The sequence below is a fragment of the Staurois parvus genome, unplaced genomic scaffold, assembly GCF_062004578.1.
Source record: "Staurois parvus isolate SC_StPar_1 unplaced genomic scaffold, SC_StPar_1.0 ptg000527l, whole genome shotgun sequence".
Classification (NCBI taxonomy): Eukaryota; Metazoa; Chordata; class Amphibia; order Anura; family Ranidae; genus Staurois; species Staurois parvus.
Genome location: NW_028318323.1, coordinates 222,346 through 239,581, shown reverse-complemented (window position 1 = coordinate 239,581; position 17,236 = coordinate 222,346). Strand labels below are relative to the sequence as shown.

Genomic DNA, 17,236 nt, shown 5'->3' with positions numbered 1-17,236 from the left:
GCACTAAACACGCGCTCCGATGCCACGCTACTGGCCGGGCATGACAGCCTTTCAAGGGCAAATTCAGCTAGTTGGGGCCAAAGGTCAAGTTTCGTTGCCCAGTAGTCAAGGGGATTGTCTACCTCGGTTGGCAGGGTGCTGTCCAAGTAGGCCTAAGCCTGTTGTTTGAGGTCCTGCTCCAGGTCCACCTGATGCTGCTGCTGCTGCGGCTGGTTAGTAGTTTCCTCACTGCGCTGGTGAAGAAAGCTACTCATCATCGACTGCAGACTGAGGCAGCCGCTGCTGGTGGAGCTGCCACTGCTCCTACCACCCCACCCCTCCCCTGCTGCCATGGCAGCGGAACGCGAGCGCACAGGGCCCACAGTGTCTGAGGATGGACGTTGGCGCAGAAAGGCAGAGACCAGCTGACTACATAGGTGGTTTTTATAGTACGTTATTTTGGCCTCCCTCTCAGCAGGTGTGAAAAAGGCCACCATTTTTGAACGGTAGCGAGGGTCCAACAAGGTGGACAGCCAAAAGTCATCCCTCTGTCTGATGGTTATTATTCGGCTGTCGCTACGCAAGCAAGCGAGCATGCTATGGGCCATTTGTGCCAAGGAATGCGAGGGACTCCCTGCCTCCATCTCCACAGCATACTGCCACGGTGCGTCTGGGTCCTCTGTCTCCTCCTCCTCCTCCTCTACCAGATGCTCCTGCTCCTCCACTCCTGTCCGCTGAGTGGAAAAACCACCCATTTCACTCAATAATTCCTGAGCACCAATGTCCTCCTCTACCTCCTCCTCTTCTTCCTGTCCTGCCCCCACAGGGGTCATGTGGCGTTGAGATCTGTGCGCCACGTCTACCGCACCCTGACCAGCCATTGTTAACAGCATTTGTTCTAGGACGTGCAACAGAGGAATGACGTCGTTCATCCCATAGTCCTGCCGACTCACGAATAGCGTGGCCTCCTCAAAGGGCCTGAGCAAGCGCAGGTGTCACGCATGAGCTGCCAATGGCTGACATCTAAGTTACACAGGGAGTACCTTTATCCGCTTGTAACATCAGGAAATCTGTGATGGCCTTTCGCTGTTCGTAAAGGCGGTCTAACATATGTAGGGTTGAATTCCACCTTGTTGCAACGTCACAGCATGAGGAGTCGGAACGGGGGCCCATGGCAGATTACGGGCCTGGCAGCAGCAATGGGAGGCCCGTAATCTGCCAGCACCCTATGACAAAAAATGGAACACACCAGCAGTGTGAGGAGACCTGAAAGTGGCACATGGCAGAGTGTGGCGATGGAGACAGCAGCAATGGGAGGCCGTACAGGGACCCATGAGAGACTCTGGACCTGGCAGCAGCATGAGGAGGCGGTATAGGGGCCCATGGCAGATTAGGGGCCTGGCAGCAGCTATGGGAGGCCCGTAATCTGCCAGCACCCTATGACAAAAAATGGAACACACCAGCAGTGTGAGGAGACCTGAAAGTGGCACATGGCAGAGTGTGGCGATGGAGACAGCAGCAATGGGAGGCCGTACAGGGACCCATGAGAGACTCTGGACCTGGCAGCAGCATGAGGAGGCGGTATAGGGGACCATGGCAGATTAGGGGCCTGGCAGCAGCTATGGGAGGCCCGTAATCTGCCAGCACCCTATGACAAAAAATGGAACACACCAGCAGTGTGAGGAGACCTGAAAGTGGCACATGGCAGAGTGTGGCGATGGAGACAGCAGCAATGGGAGGCCGTACAGGGACCCATGAGAGACTCTGGACCTGGCAGCAGCATGAGGAGGCGGTATAGGGGCCCATGGCAGATTAGGGGCCTGGCAGCAGCTATGGGAGGCCCGTAATCTGCCAGCACCCTATGACAAAAAATGGAACACACCAGCAGTGTGAGGAGACCTGAAAGTGGCACATGTTTGGGGCATGATTCATGGCGGATTTAGTCAGTTGTGTCAGGAACTGGTGGTTTGAAATCCAGACTAATCCACGCCTGATTCATTTTCACAAACGTGAGTCTCTCCACACTTTGGGTGGACAGTCGTGTCCTCCGTGGAGTTACAATACCTCCTGCCGCACTAAACACGCGCTCCGATGCCACGCTACTGGCCGGGCATGACAGCCTTTCAAGGGCAAATTCAGCTAGTTGAGGCCAAAGGTCAAGTTTCGTTGCCCAGTAGTCAAGGGGATTGTCTACCTCGGTTGACAGGGTGCTGTCCAAGTAGGCCTAAGCCTGTTGTTTGAGGTCCTGCTCCAGGTCCACCTGATGCTGCTGCTGCTGCGGCTGGTTAGTAGTTTCCTCACTGCGCTGGTGAAGAAAGCTACTCATCATCGACTGCAGACTGAGGCAGCCGCTGCTGGTGGAGCTGCCACTGCTCCTACCACCCCACCCCTCCCCTGCTGCCATGGCAGCGGAACGCGAGCGCACAGGGCCCACAGTGTCTGAGGATGGACGTTGGCGCAGAAAGGCAGAGACCAGCTGACTACATAGGTGGTTTTTATAGTACGTTATTTTGGCCTCCCTCTCAGCAGGTGTGAAAAAGGCCACCATTTTTGAACGGTAGCGAGGGTCCAACAAGGTGGACAGCCAAAAGTCATCTCTCTGTCTGATGGTTATTATTCGGCTGTCGCTACGCAAGCAAGCGAGCATGCTATGGGCCATTTGTGCCAAGGAATGCGAGGGACTCCCTGCCTCCATCTCCACAGCATACTGCCACGGTGCGTCTGGGTCCTCTGTCTCCTCCTCCTCCTCCTCTACCAGATGCTCCTGCTCCTCCACTCCTGTCCGCTGAGTGGAAAAACCACCCATTTCACTCAATAATTCCTGAGCACAAATGTCCTCCTCTACCTCCTCCTCTTCTTCCTGTCCTGCCCCCACAGGGGTCATGTGGCGTTGAGATCTGTGCGCCACGTCTACCGCACCCTGACCAGCCATTGTTAACAGCATTTGTTCCAGGATGTGCAACAGAGGAATGACGTCATTCATCCCATAGTCCTGCCGACTCACGAATAGCGTGGCCTCCTCAAAGGGCCTGAGCAAGCGGCAGGTGTCACGCATGAGCTGCCAATGGCTGACATCGAAGTTACACAGGGGAGTACCTTTATCCGCTTGTAACATCAGGAAATCGGTGATGGCCTTTCGCTGTTCGTAAAGGCGGTCTAACATGTGTAGGGTTGAATTCCACCTTGTTGCAACGTCGCAGATCAGGCGATGCTGTGGAATTCCGTTTTGCCGCTGCAGCTCAAGGAGGGTGTGCTTTGCGGTGTAGGAATGGCTGAAATGCATGCAAAGTTTACGTGACATTTTAAGGATGTCTTGCAGTGGGATGGTGGATTTTAGGAACCGCTTGACAACCAGATTGAACACGTGAGCCATGCATGGCGCATGGCACAACCTTCCTTGACGCAGAGCAGACACCATGTTCTTTCCGTTGTCGGTCAACATGGTTCCGATTTTCAGTTTGCGCGGAGACAGCCATCTGTCGATTTCTCTGTTCATTACACTGAGAAGTTCCTCCCCTGTGTGACTACGTTCGCCAAGGCATACCAGGTGCAGCACAGCGTGACACCTTTGCGCCCTGCACATGTGATATGCCGGTCGGGTAATGGGACTTGGCACGGGGGTGGCGGCTGAGGACACGGCGGAAGAAGAGGTGGTAGAGGCGGACATCTTTGCCGGACCAAGGACGTGCAAACGTGGAGTCAAAAGCGGCGTGACCTGTCCAAGTTGCTGGTGCGGCTGTGACGGCACCACGTTCACCCAGTGGGCCGTAAATGACATGTACTGTCCCTGACCGTAGTTACAGCTCCACACGTCGGCGCTGCCGTGCACTTTGGCAGAGACCGACATGCTCAAAGACTGGCCCACCATCTCTTCTACATGTGAATGCAGGGCTGGCACTGCCTTTTTGGCGAAGAAATGACGGCTTGGCACTCTCCACCGCGGCGCGGCACAAGCCATCATTTCTCGGAAAGGTGCTGAGTCCACCACTTGGAAAGGGAGGGACTGCAGCACCAGCAACTTGGACAGGAGGACGTTCAGCTTTTGCACCGTCGGGTGCGTGCTCGCAAACTGTTGTCTCTTGGAAACGGATTCCAAGAAAGACTGCTGACGGAATCCGTGAAGAGGAGTAGCAGGAGAAGGAGCATCAGAACGAGCGGAAGATGCCAACGAGCGACAACTCCCCTCAGCAGAGGTGTTGGAGCCTTGACTGGCTGATAGAGGGCGATTGACGTCGGGTGACGGAGCAAGTAACAGAGCGGGTGATGGAGCGGGGGCTGGGGCAGGCAGAACCGCCGTATCTTTATCACGGTTTTCCCAGGCCACCAAATGGCGACGCTGCATATGCTGACGCAACGCTGTAGTCCCAACATGGGCCCCCTGGCCACGCTTGACTTTCTGGCCACATAGACGACATACGGCTACGTTTACTTCCTCGGGCGGCTTGACAAAAAATTGCCACACCGCCGAGTAGGAAACTTTGCCCCCGATACTCCTCACTGGCTGACTGCTGCTTCCTCCGTGCACACCGGCACCACTACTGGCCGTGGTGGTAGGCTGCAGTGGAGCTGGTGCTGTACTCCGTGGCCGTTTGCCTCCACTGACACTGCTGCGACCCTGCTGCCTCCTGGGCAACCCACCGACTGTTTTGCTCACTGCCAAGCTGCCACCCTCTTCTCCTGATGATGCGGAAGCAATAGCCTGATGACGACGAGGCTGCCAAGTGCGATCAGCCTCATCATCATCAATTAGGGTCTCCGCCTCACTACTAGCCCTCTCGGCTGCGTGTGGGTCAGGAGACAGACCTGTCTCTAGACCGGCTACCGAGCCACTCTCCTCGCCACTACTTCTTCGCCTGGCTGCTGAAGAGGCGGATGTCTCCCCCCGTTCCTGACCGCCCTCTGTTAGCTCTTCCTCACTGTACAGTGGGGCTGAGCCCACAGCATGCGATACTTTGCTTGGTGAGGGAACACCAAAGGACAGGGGCAGGTAGAGAACACGTGATTTCAGTGGGCTTGCTCCCGGGCCATGCCAACTAACGGTTGTGTCTGACGTACCCACCGACCGTTGGCTGTAGGTGTCAGAGGTGACCTGGGAAGAGGAAGACGACCGAGCCAACCAATCGATGACGGCAGGGTTGTCGGTGGAGACACGACCGCTGGATGACACCGGGAGCACTGGCCTCTGGCTGCGACTAGTGCTGCCTCGACCCCTTCCTCTGCTGCCACGTCTGCTCGCTCCTAAAACATTGCCTCCTCTGCCACTCCTCTGCATGTTGTCTGACATACTCTTTAATTCAACGATTATGTGTCCCTGAGTAACAATTCTGTGTCTGTCCCGGAGTAACAATTCTGTGTCCCTCAGTAACAATTCTGTGTCCCTCAGTAACAATTCTGTGTCCCTGAGTAACAATTCTGTGTCCCTCAGTAACAATTCTGTGTCCCTCAGTAACAATTCTGTGTCTGTCCCTGAGTAACAATTCTGTGTCTGTCGCTGAGTAACAATTCTGTGTCCCTCAGTAACAATTCTGTGTCCCTCAGTAACAATTCTGTGTCTGTCCCTGAGTAACAATTCTGTGTCTGTCGCTGAGTAACAATTCTGTGTCCCTCAGTAACAATTCTGTGTCCCTCAGTAACAATTCTGTGTCCCTCAGTAACAATTCTGTGTCTGTCCCTGAGTAACAATTCTGTGTCTGTCCCTGAGTAACAATTCTGTGTCTGTCCCTGAGTAACAATTCTGTGTCCCTCAGTAACAATTCTGTGTCCCTGAGTAACAATTCTTTGTCCCTGAGTAACAATTCTGTGTCCCTGAGTAACAATTCTGTGTCCCTCAGTAACAATTCTGTGTCCCTCAGTAACAATTCTGTGTCCCTCAGTAACAATTCTGTGTCTGTCCCTGAGTAACAATTCTGTGTCTGTCCCTGAGTAACAATTCTGTGTCCCTGAGTAACAATTCTGTGTCCCTGAGTAACAATTCTGTGTCCCTCAGTAACAATTCTGTGTCCCTCAGTAACAATTCTGTGTCCCTCAGTAACAATTCTGTGTCCCTGAGTAACAATTCTGTGTCTGTCCCTGAGTAACAATTCTGTGTCTGTCCCTGAGTAACAATTCTGTGTCCCTCAGTAACGTTTCTGTGTCCCTCAGTAACGTTTCTGTGGCCCTCAGTAACGGTTCTGTGGCCCTAAGTAACGATTCTGTGTCCCTCAGTAACAATTCTGTGTCTGTCCCTGAGTAACAATTCTGTGTCCCTAAGTAACGTTTCTGTGGCGCTAAGTAACAGTTCTGTGGCCCTCAGTAACAATTCTGTGTCCCTCAGTAACAATTCTGTGTCTGTCCCTAAGTAACAATTCTGTGGCCCTAAGTAACGTTTCTGTGGCCCTAAGTAACGATTCTGTGGCCCTAAGTAACGATTCTGTGGCCCTAAGTAACGTTTCTGTGGCCCTAAGTAACGTTTCTGTGGCCCTAACTAATGTTTCTGTGTCCCTAACTAACGTTTCTGTGTCCCTAAGTAACGTTTCTGTGTCCCTAAGTAACGTTTCTGTGTCCCTAACTCTCTCCCTGAATACAGCCAGGTCTGCCTCTGTTGAATGACTGGAGGCAAATGGAGAATTCTAAAATGGCCGCCATTTATAGCTCGACCATTACACAGTGCTGGCTGGCTGGCTGCTGATTGGCTAATGCGATCACATGTCATGAATGAATGCATTATGGGTCAGCGCGCCTTGTCTGCGCGCCTTCCCAGACATCCCCGCTCCGTCGCCGCACATGTCGCCGCCATTTTAGGAAAAATTTCGATTCGCGCATCTGAAGTCTGCTTATTTTCGGATTCGGCGCGAATCGAAATTTTCCTAATATTCGAAACGAATTCCACTTCGCCTAGTTCGATTCGCTCATCTCTAGTCAACAAGAGCAGGAGAGGTGAGCCCCCAGTATCTCACAAACATGTATAAGAGATGGAGAGGATAGTTCCATGACCAATAGGGAAGATTCCAATAATCCAGGAAATAGAGTGCTTTTGTGAGGATGTCAGTTGGTCAGCCTTGCTCATTGATAATCCCACTAGACATCTTTAAGGCTCTAATCAATGGAAACATGAAGGAAAGAATTCTGGCTACTAGAGTCCAGGAAAAATTACCTTTTTTAAAAAGGGAGGTCATCTAAGAGTCCCCTAAAGTGGATGTCAAAAACAGGCACTTAACAACTACAAGTGCCCTTAAAGGACACAATGAACGCCCTGTCATGGGACTGAGCACTGGAAACTGTCTCTAACTTGACTTCAAAGCATTAAGCATTATCTTAAGATACAGAATTTTTCTGAGGAGGGAAAGGAATACCATTAAAAGGAATAATTTCCAATGGTAATTTCTTACTAAAACAGGAACAGGAGGTTCCAGATTGCAGGGAACGGCATCTGGCCTCAGAAAAGGCACAACTACATTTATTAGTACATGAAAGATGCTGCAAAACAGCTGAAACAGTTGCTATCTCCAAGTAATTAGTCTGTGAGATAGAAAAGAATATTATGAGCATACAAAATCAAGGAGGCCTGATACCTGGGAATCCATCCAGTTGTTTGAATAGTTCCCCACTTGTAGAAGTTGAAGTGCACCTTCAATGCCATAGGCGTTTCCAGATCTCTAAATAAATATATTTAAACTTGCGCCACAGAAAAAATATAAACTTTAAGAAATTTAAATGCTGCTGTTCTAAAAAACAATCCAATAAAATTATTAACACTCCATAGCGCAAATAAATTATATGTGAAAATTAAAAATACTATAAATAAAAGTCCAAAAAAAATCTAAAGTCCACACAAAAAATATATATAAATTGTGCTCAATCCCAAAAAGAAATGCATCAACGTATTTCTGGTTCCGGTGGGGGTGTGGTGACACTTCCGGCGAGTGCACGCTGGTTTGCGGCATTCCAGAGTGATTTCCTGCTATTTGGAAAGGGATTTCAGTTTATCTTTGCCAGGCCACTTCTACAAATGATACAAGCCTTATAATATGAGCCTTTGTGCCTATTATGAAAGCCTGTGTCAGGGCTCCCGGGTATGACCAGAGGTATGTGACTACGCAGGGAAACGCAGACTTCAGATATGTTATATAAACAATATAATTTATGAACACTAACAATACAAACATAAACGCAGTGCAATACTAAAACATAACACAGTGCAAACAAACCAAACCAACCACCCACAGATAACAGTACATACAATGCAAGCGTCGTCAGGCAGGCCGGGTCAATATCAATCGGGCAGGTAGGTACAGGGGGAGCAAGCGGAGAATGGTCGGGGTCACAAGCCAGGTTCAGCAGGTAGCGGGCAGCGTGGTACAGAGGGTCAGGCAGAGGGATGGTCAGGAACGAGCCGGGGTCAGAGCAGGAGAGGGTCAGCGTAATCAGAACAGGCAAAGTTTGGCAACAAGGAAACGTACTAGCAGGAACACAGGAACAGGAACAAGAATGCAGGATTACAGGGCCCAGGAAAAACACACACACCAAGGCAAGGCCTGCAGGTCTGGCCATCACTTAAATACACCTGCCTAAGCAGTTTCAGGTGTTTGGCTGGCTGCAGGGTTGAGTCTCTGATTGCTGGGAGCACCCGCTGGCCAGCCCTGGTACTGCAGCCCACAAGGCAGGTGAGTCCCACCACTACTGGCAAGTCCATTCCTAACAGCCTGAATACTATTTTAAACATGTGAGTACATAAAAGGCAGCCCAGGGGCGGACTGACAACTCATGGGGTCCCCGGGAAATAGGGGATCATGGGGCCCCTGTATCCTTGCCCAAACTCAAAAAAGTCTATGAAAAAGGTACCAGGGGCATCTCATGGGGCCCCCTACTGACCCTGGGCCCTCGAGCAGTGCCCGAGTTTCCAAATGATCAGTCCGCCCATGAGGCAGCCTTTTTTAAAAATTAAAGCTTTTTTACAGTGTTGCACTATTTGTTCTTTTGTTTTCCATTGTCATCTAATCCTGGAAGTTGTTTCTGAAGGATATTGAGCACAGAGTTATTTGGGAGGACATGCCCAGTCACTTTAAGCTTGTTTGACTCCATTCCATCTGGTGAGTGGGGATAGAAGATTAATCACGGATGGTGTGAGCACATTTATTTATAGAATTTTTGGAGCACGTTTCTTTTTGGGATTGAGCACAATTTATATATATTTTTTGTGTGGACTTTAGATTTTTTTGGACTTTTATTTATAGTATTTTTAATTTTCACATATAATTTATTTATTTATCTGTGGAATGTTTATAGTTTCCAGATCTCTGGCTTCTTGACCAACAGTCTGAGCAGAAGTTGAGACTCAAGAGGATCTGTAAGAATGCACTGCCAGGGCAGAAGAGGTAGATAAATTGGATTCATCTGATCTTTCCACAGATCTCCTTCATTCATTTAGGAGCATACTGTGGCTGACATCGAATCAGCATCCTACACATATAGCTATAAGCGGCTTACGCTTTTGTACAGACATCAGTCCTATGTAGAGGTTTTATGCCTAATAAACTGTCACAGCTAAAGCACAAGGCTCTAGACATTTCCTACAACCACATGAACAGTAGAAGGAATCTCTCTAAGAAGTTTAAACCACTCTCACATCCGTTTCCACCAACACAATATTGAACCAAACCAGTTGACTCAGATTGAGTTCTAAGGGAGGAATTCAACTTCTTATCAAGAAGTCCCAAAGATAAGTACACCTTTAGCCATTCTTTCAGAATCTCTGTTAATGAGAAGCACTGAAACATCCATGTTAGCCATCACCCACCTGTTAGTGATTTCCTTTTCAATCGAGAAAAAGCTCTAGCACAGTCTCAGGAGGAGTCCAGGGCCGTTCAATGTGTTTCAAGTCCATATAGAGGACTGTATCAGTGGGTGTATCAAAAAGGTTATTACAACTGCAAGAGCTCTAAAAGACTCCTAAAAGGTCCTAAAACAGCAAGCTGTTAGTCCAAATGCAGTAGATAGTAGTATTGGCAAGGTTTGAAACAACCCTTTGTAAATCCTATGGAAACCCCTATGTAAAGTAAACTGCAGCAAACTGCTGGTGACCTAAAAGCAGCTTATTTATAGTTTTGGGATTCTAATTTAAAAGTGACAATAGAGGCTACAGACCCAGTATTGATCATGGTGTAAGAAAGGTCGGAGAAACCCTCTTAAAAATCCCCCCCAAATAAAAAATCTTAACATCAATATGGACAGAATGATCTAGTAGCTAGGCCTTGGCTCACCCAGCAGAGTTGAAATTGATGCTTCACATGAAGGCCCTATAACGATAGAGGAATAAAGTTCCACATTGCTTTTGCCATTTCCATTTGAGGATGCCAGAAAAACTCACTCAGAAGCATTAGGGGACTGGGGGACAAAGTCACACATAGTAGCAGGACTGTATTCAGTGTCTTTGAGAAGATTTGAGAAGCTCCATATAAGCTGAAGAGCAGGAATGAGAATGCAGAGTGCACATACAGCAGTCCACCTTCAGGCACTCTAGCCTTAACTCTTATTGCAGTGGAGACCATGAAGGCAGTACCAATGACACAAACTGTGGCTCCCAGTGCTTCAGCATGATTGGCCTTTCCCACTCGGTGAGCTGTCAGAGATAGGATCACCCCAGATGCTGTGCCAAGGCTCTGGACACAGAAAGCACTCTGCAGCTAACATAGTGCATAACAGTCTGGAAATCACCACAATGCAGAGCCAAGTGTCTGAAGATCTGGTAAGAATGAGAATGCAGAGTGCACATACAACACTCCACCAAATGGCCTTAACTCTTACTGCAGTGGAGATCATGAAAACGGTACCAATGTCACCAACTGTGAGATAGCTCCGTGTGCTTCAGCATGACTGGGTTTGCTCACTAGATGAGCCATTTGAGATAAGGTTACCCCAGATGCTGTGCCAGGGCTCTGGACACAGAAAGCACTCTGCAGCTAACTAACATAGTACATAAAGGTCTGGAAATCACCACAATTCAGAGCCCAGTGCCTGAAGGTCACATTTCAATCTAGCCTCACCATGTCCAGAGGTCTACTCACTACATGAGTCTTCGAAGACTGAGCCACACCAAAGACCGTGCCCTGTGGCTAACTGACACATTACACAAAGGTCTGGAAAGTGCCACAATGCAGAGTCATGGTCACTTTCCAAGCAAGTCAGGGAATCTTCCAGTCTGGTGGGGCCCAGTTACAAAAACCAAAGCTGTTGCTGAGAGAGTAACTGGATTTAAGAAAAATGCTTATTCCCAGCAGAGCTGAGGAAAAGGTGTCATGACGGGTAGAGGCAAGGATATATGGGGGCTGGCGTTCAACTTTATTTCTGTTTGACAGCGTCCAAACCAGCAGTAGATTGCTCTCATCCCACTATCCTTTTACCCTGCACCCCCTTCACCCAACATCCCCCTTACTGTCCCGTATCCCTTCCAACTGAGGAAGCCTAGGACTATAGGGCCAACAACTTTATGTGGAAGATTGGGTAAGTGCCAGATACCCTTAATCTGATGCGTGAGATGAGTCATAGTAAATATCAAGTTAAGCCTAATTGTTATTATATTAACTTATGCATCACCATCCTTCCTTGTGATCTTTTTCTAGTGCCAAAGTTCTTTTTTATAACACCAAAGTAAAAAAATACTGATTATGACTAAATCATGCTTGTTTAAGTATGTTGCAACTCCTCTCTCCATTCTGTTCTGTTGTGCTTGGGTCAAAAGGAGAGAACCCCATAGTCGGTGGACATTAGCTATGAGTTCTGTACCCTGTTCTGAAACACTGACCGCACATTAAGTGGTGGCAAAGTTCCGTTTGTTTATTTATACCTACAGGTAAGCCTAAATAAGGCGTACCTGTAGGTACAGTAACTTTACTTTAACAGCGCCGGTGATGTCACCGGTGCATGTGCACTGCGCTCTCAATGGATAGCGTGCCGTTCATTCAGAGAGCCGTGCCACGGTCGAGACTCCCATGTGTATGTCATCATGTCTCGGGCATTCAAACAGCTGCAGCCTGCAAACCCGGCTCTGCTGGAGGACTTTGTTTTCAGGTATGTCTTTCATAATGTGCTAGTATGCAATGCATACTAGCACATTATGCTTTTAACTTGCAGGAAGAAGATTTGTTTCTTTTATTATTTGCAGTTTACTACCACTTTAAGATTGTGCAAGCTCCGTCTGTCCCAGATCAGAAAGGGAGAGGGGGCACCCTTGAGATGTGTTGCGTGGGAGCCAGAAAACCCTATCTTAGCTCTAGCTTCTGCCAATAGAATCTATATATGAACTTCCATAGGGATAAAACTAGGGAAGGTAACAACTTTCAACAACACTGCTTTTGTCTGAAAATAATCCTATAATAGCCACTAGCAATAATCGCATGTAAAATCTCACAGGCTGGTTGTACCCAAGTTGATCAATTAACTTAGGTACATTCAGTCTGCACATAAAAGGTTTGAATATCGTGCGGTCCCTGTTGGACCGGCAAAGATTCAAACTGTCTATGGCCAGGATAAGTCATAAAAGGTCATCAGGAAGGCTTTCACAGTAACATTCATGTCTCCATATAAGCATGTCAAATTTTAAACATTACAGCATTCAAACCACATACTGACACATGAATAAAAGGTATCAATGTTCCTTACACTAAAATCCTCTAAGAAAAAAAAGACTAAATAGGTCTTATAAACACTGAAATCCTAGAGTACTCTGAGAAACATGTCACATGGAAAAAATGAACATTGGAAAAAAAAAACATTTGATGCAGAGCTTGCCATTCCTGAATCTTGGCAAAAAATGTAGACCTATTACATGTTTGGTTTATAGCTTTTTCAAGCAGAACACAGTAACTAAAATGCATTCATAACCAAAGAGGTAGGGGTTATAGTAGTAAGATAAAAAGCTAAATCATAAATGATAATGGATTTTGTAACTGCAATTGTAATAATGTAAAGAGTGAAAAAAAGAATGTTTATGTGTCTCTCCCTGAACAATGCTGAAGACCAGACCACTATCCTGCATTGCTGAGCCTAGCAAAGATCACAGTTTGCTTCTGTACTACCGTTACCACCTTTTGAAATTACTACTGTATGTTTACCAGATGTAACATTTACCATTCTTTGCAGTGGTGGTCTGAAGCATCACAAATAAATCCTCTAGTACTAGAAAAGAACAGAAAAATGAGAACTGTGATAGCCTAACCCAATAAAGGTTCTGCTAAAGTTATTATAGCCAAGTACCTGCATAGTTTCTGGCTGGAAGGTTTTGTTACTGAAAAAGTGCAGTGTAACCACAATTTTCTCATACCAGGAATAGCATGGCTACTCTTTTGATAGGTTCTGGTTCAGCCAAAAATTCTATAGCTTCCAGATTCTATTTCTGTTGAATGAGATCATCCACTTGAACGGACTGATTTAAGAGTATCTTGGTTCCTTCTCTTGAATGTTGTAGGCAACATCTTTTATCTATCTTTTCCAAACATAACAATGAGCTGTGATTCATAAAAGTCAAAAACAACCCCCTCTAAGTTTTCCCTATTTAAGAAGAATGTAAATATTCCCAATTTTCCCATGAAGTCTATTCAGAAACCTACACTTTTGGGAGTATTCTTCTGCCATTTCCCATAGCAATCAGTGGTTCCTCCCCCTGATCTCCACATCACTGTGAGACTTGAGTCACACAGAATCGCATGACAATGGAAATTACATAGTTTTCAATGGTGCCCGTTCACATAAAATGCAACTCACAGAACGGCTTGATATTGAAAAAGATTCCTGTACTACTTTAGTGTCACGATGTTGGCCCCATAGACATCAACAGAAACACAAAGAAATTACATATGTATTCAATTTGATGCAATCCTGATGCAACTATAAAGCACATTCAGTGTTATTTTTAAGCCTCAACTCTCCTCCCAGAAATAAATTTGCTTCTTGCAGCCACTTGTGCTTGCTAGACTGTAGAAAAGGATGCAAGATTCAGGAGAGATGTGCTTGACAATGAATTATTTGTGAAGACCATATCAAGTGGGACAGATCCTGACTGAAGATTGCCCACATATACTTTGAAGAAACAACACAGCCAATCTCAGGAAAAGAAAAAGAAAAAAGATTTATGTCACAGTAGATATGGTTATTATTGACCAAGCCCAAAAATGCAGAGGCTAAAATTGCATAAAAATCACATCAAATCACAAACAAGTCACAATGCATATCACAATCACACCTGAAAGCGCATCACAACTGCATCCCACTAGTGTGAGCTAGGCCTAAAAAAGGAGAAACCTCATCACTTGTTATGCAGAGTCAAATTTAACCTTAGACAGGCCATACATGGGTTGAATGCTGAACCAATTTTCTTTCAAAAATCAGATATTTTGTGCATTTTGTAACACGATGGTGCCACCATTGACTTCAAAATTTGATCAACCAAACCTTCAATTTCACCTCATGTTTCTACAGAAAATAATTGTCATGGCTGGGCATCTTCTTTTCTTTCCAGGTCATAGCTCATGCTCATTTTTTTTTCAGTTATGTTTCTCACACGATTCTCCCATCAATGATTAGAAACTCTTTCGTTTTTCAAAAACATTTTCAACATGCCCAATCACTCAAATTCGATGACTGCATGAAAATCAGCCAATGTGGCCACCCACTAATGGCACAAAATTCGATAGAAAATTCTTAGTTACAATTTTATAAAGAAAATTATTTCTGAATTTGACCAATGTATGGCCTGCATAATTATTTTCATACAGGCACATGGCAAGTACTCTATCCCAGAGCAATCAATGAGAATTAATTCTAATTGTACACAATAGATTCTGCTTGGTTGCATTAAGACTACTTCACTTATAACTAAGAATTCATTATGTAAGGCTACAGATCTTTTACAATTACAAGTATGACAGGAGGTAACCCAATTAACATTATGTGCAAAATCATGAAAAAACTAATTCTAATTAAGTTTCTTAAGGTGCAAATTAAACAAAAAGACACATTGTACATTTAGCTATATACAACAGTGTTTATATTGTATAAACCATTAGGTTAGAATATACCTTCTGAGGTGTTGCTTCAGCTTTATAACAGCTTTATTAACCTTTTAATGCTTTTTTTTCTGGGATGCAAGTCAATATCAATTTCTATTCACCTGCCTGCAGAGATTGATAATTATAATTCTCATCTTACCATCCCATTTCTGAGCATCCATAACCATAGGAAGAATGCATATCATCAGAAGAATCCGTAACATTAAGTGATTTTCAGATAGACTGTGTAAGAGAGCAGAAGGAAAATTAGTCAGGGTGAAGTAAGCAGTATCAGAATTAAAAATGAAAATCAATATTTTTATCCTCACCTAGTAGTCATCCTGTGATGAGACGCAGGCTCACAGATAACATAGAGCACTAAACCTAGAGCATTAGCGTAGAAGTGCACAAAGTCAAAAGTTGTAACGTTTGCAGCCTTCCTCTCCCCTTTGCAGAGTGAAACAAAGGCAGGTCTGAGCCACTCCAGTGACTCACAGCAATCATGACTGCAACACTGAAATCTGATTCCTCTTAGATTTTCTTCGTAGACCACCGCCTTTTACACATCACATCACAGCTCCCAATCTTATTAGCAGAAATTACTATTTTAGCCCATCTTCTTCCAATGGTTATAACACCTCTTTCACATAAATCGTATCTTGCTCACAGACACTTTAGAATAGCATGGGACCCTTTAGATGTATGCAAAAGACACTTCTGTATGAGTGCCTCTGCAAGTAATGCAACCTAAACTGGACAATATACAGCAACAGTGTATATTTTCCCAGCAGCTTAGTTTTTTGTTTTGATTTGTTTTTGAAAATTCCTTTTATTGAATTTTAAAGCTCACATAAACATACAAAAATAAAAGACATAGAAAAAGCATAAAAATGGATGATATGAGGTCTCAAAGGGCCTACATTATGGATGTTCAGTCTAGTTTAAGCAAAATTATAAAAACTCCTCCTGTGCATTGCAATCCATACAGAAGACCCCAAAATACTAGGACTAGAACTAGGACACATACATTTCCAAAATGACCCCAAAAAAACACACTTATAGGCAGGGGTGGACTGACAACTCATGGGGCCCCCGGGCAATAGGGGATCATGGGGCTCCTGTGTCCTTGGCCAAGCTCAAAAAAGCCTATGAAAAAGGTACCAGGGGCATTTCATGGGGCCCCCTACTGACTCCGGGCCTTCGGGCAGTGCCCGAGTTTCCAAATGGTCAGGCCGTCCCTGCTTATAGAAGAGGGGCCCATGAGCCCGCTTCCTGTGGCGGAACCCCGAGTACCCTTACCAGAGCGCTTTCACGGGGACCGCACATGCTTCAGGTCGTTCCGTGAGTCCTGCCTTCTTTACTTCGAGTTACAACCTCATACCTTTTTGACGGAATCAGTGAAGGTGGGGTTCCTCATCTCCCTTCTGCAGGGTGAACCCCAAGACTGGGCCCACCGACTGAGGGGAAACAACGACCCCCACCTAGGTTAGGTTAACATTTTTTTTTGACACGATGGCCATCTTATACGATGACCCACAGCGGGCAGCCTCGGCCGAAGCAACTTTGTACACGCTCCGGCAGGGCCGACAAGCGGCAGAGGAATAAGCCTTCGATTTTAGGCGTTGGATGGGGGACACACGCTGGAACGAGTTTGCACTAGTGCATCAGTTCCGTATGGGCCTGTCAGAGGCCCTGAAAGACGAGCTCGCCCGGGTGGAGATGCCTGAGGCATTAGAAGACTTAATTGCGCTAACCATTAAGATTGACCGTAGACTGCGTGAACGCAGGTTTGAGAGGTCCGGTCAGGGTCGTGGAAGTACCTGGGGGTCATTCCAGGGTCCCAGCCAATCCACTAGGCCAAATTTCCAGAACCTGCCGCCTGGAGATACTCCTGAACCCATGCAGCTAGGCCTGGCACGGCCTAAGTTATCTCCAGAGGAATGCTAGCGCAGACGCTCCCAGAACCTGTGCCTCTACTGTGGTGAAGCTGGTCACATGGTACGATCCTGCCCGCAGAAACTGAGTGAGTGCACCTCTTCTTCCTTGTCTATTGGCGATGTTAGTCCTTCCCAATACTTAGTTGTGCCCCTCTCCTTTCAGCTTCCAGAAAGGACCGTGGAAGTGACGGCCATAATTGACTCGGGGGCATGCAGCTGTTTTGTAGATATTAATTTTGCTCACCAGCAGGGTATTCCCCTCCAACCAAAAGAAAAGGGGTTCAACATATTTTTGGCCGA

At 46.5% G+C, this 17,236-nt stretch overlaps 1 protein-coding gene across 3 annotated transcripts in view; it reads right to left on the bottom strand.

Annotated features, from left to right (window-relative positions):
• COL15A1 (collagen type XV alpha 1 chain) overlaps positions 1-15,476 on the bottom strand; it is a 1,471,644-nt gene extending 1,456,168 nt beyond the window's left edge. For all 3 annotated transcript variants that reach the window (XM_089690361.1, XM_089690362.1, XM_089690363.1), the window contains exons 1-2: positions 15,329-15,476; positions 15,160-15,242 (exon numbers count right to left, since the gene is read on the bottom strand). In XM_089690361.1, coding sequence (XP_089546487.1) covers positions 15,160-15,242; positions 15,329-15,339 — 94 coding nt within the window. In that variant the 5' untranslated portion in view covers positions 15,340-15,476. The remainder of the gene's footprint in view (positions 1-15,159; positions 15,243-15,328) is intronic.
• Between the last annotated feature and the right edge of the window lie 1,760 nt (positions 15,477-17,236).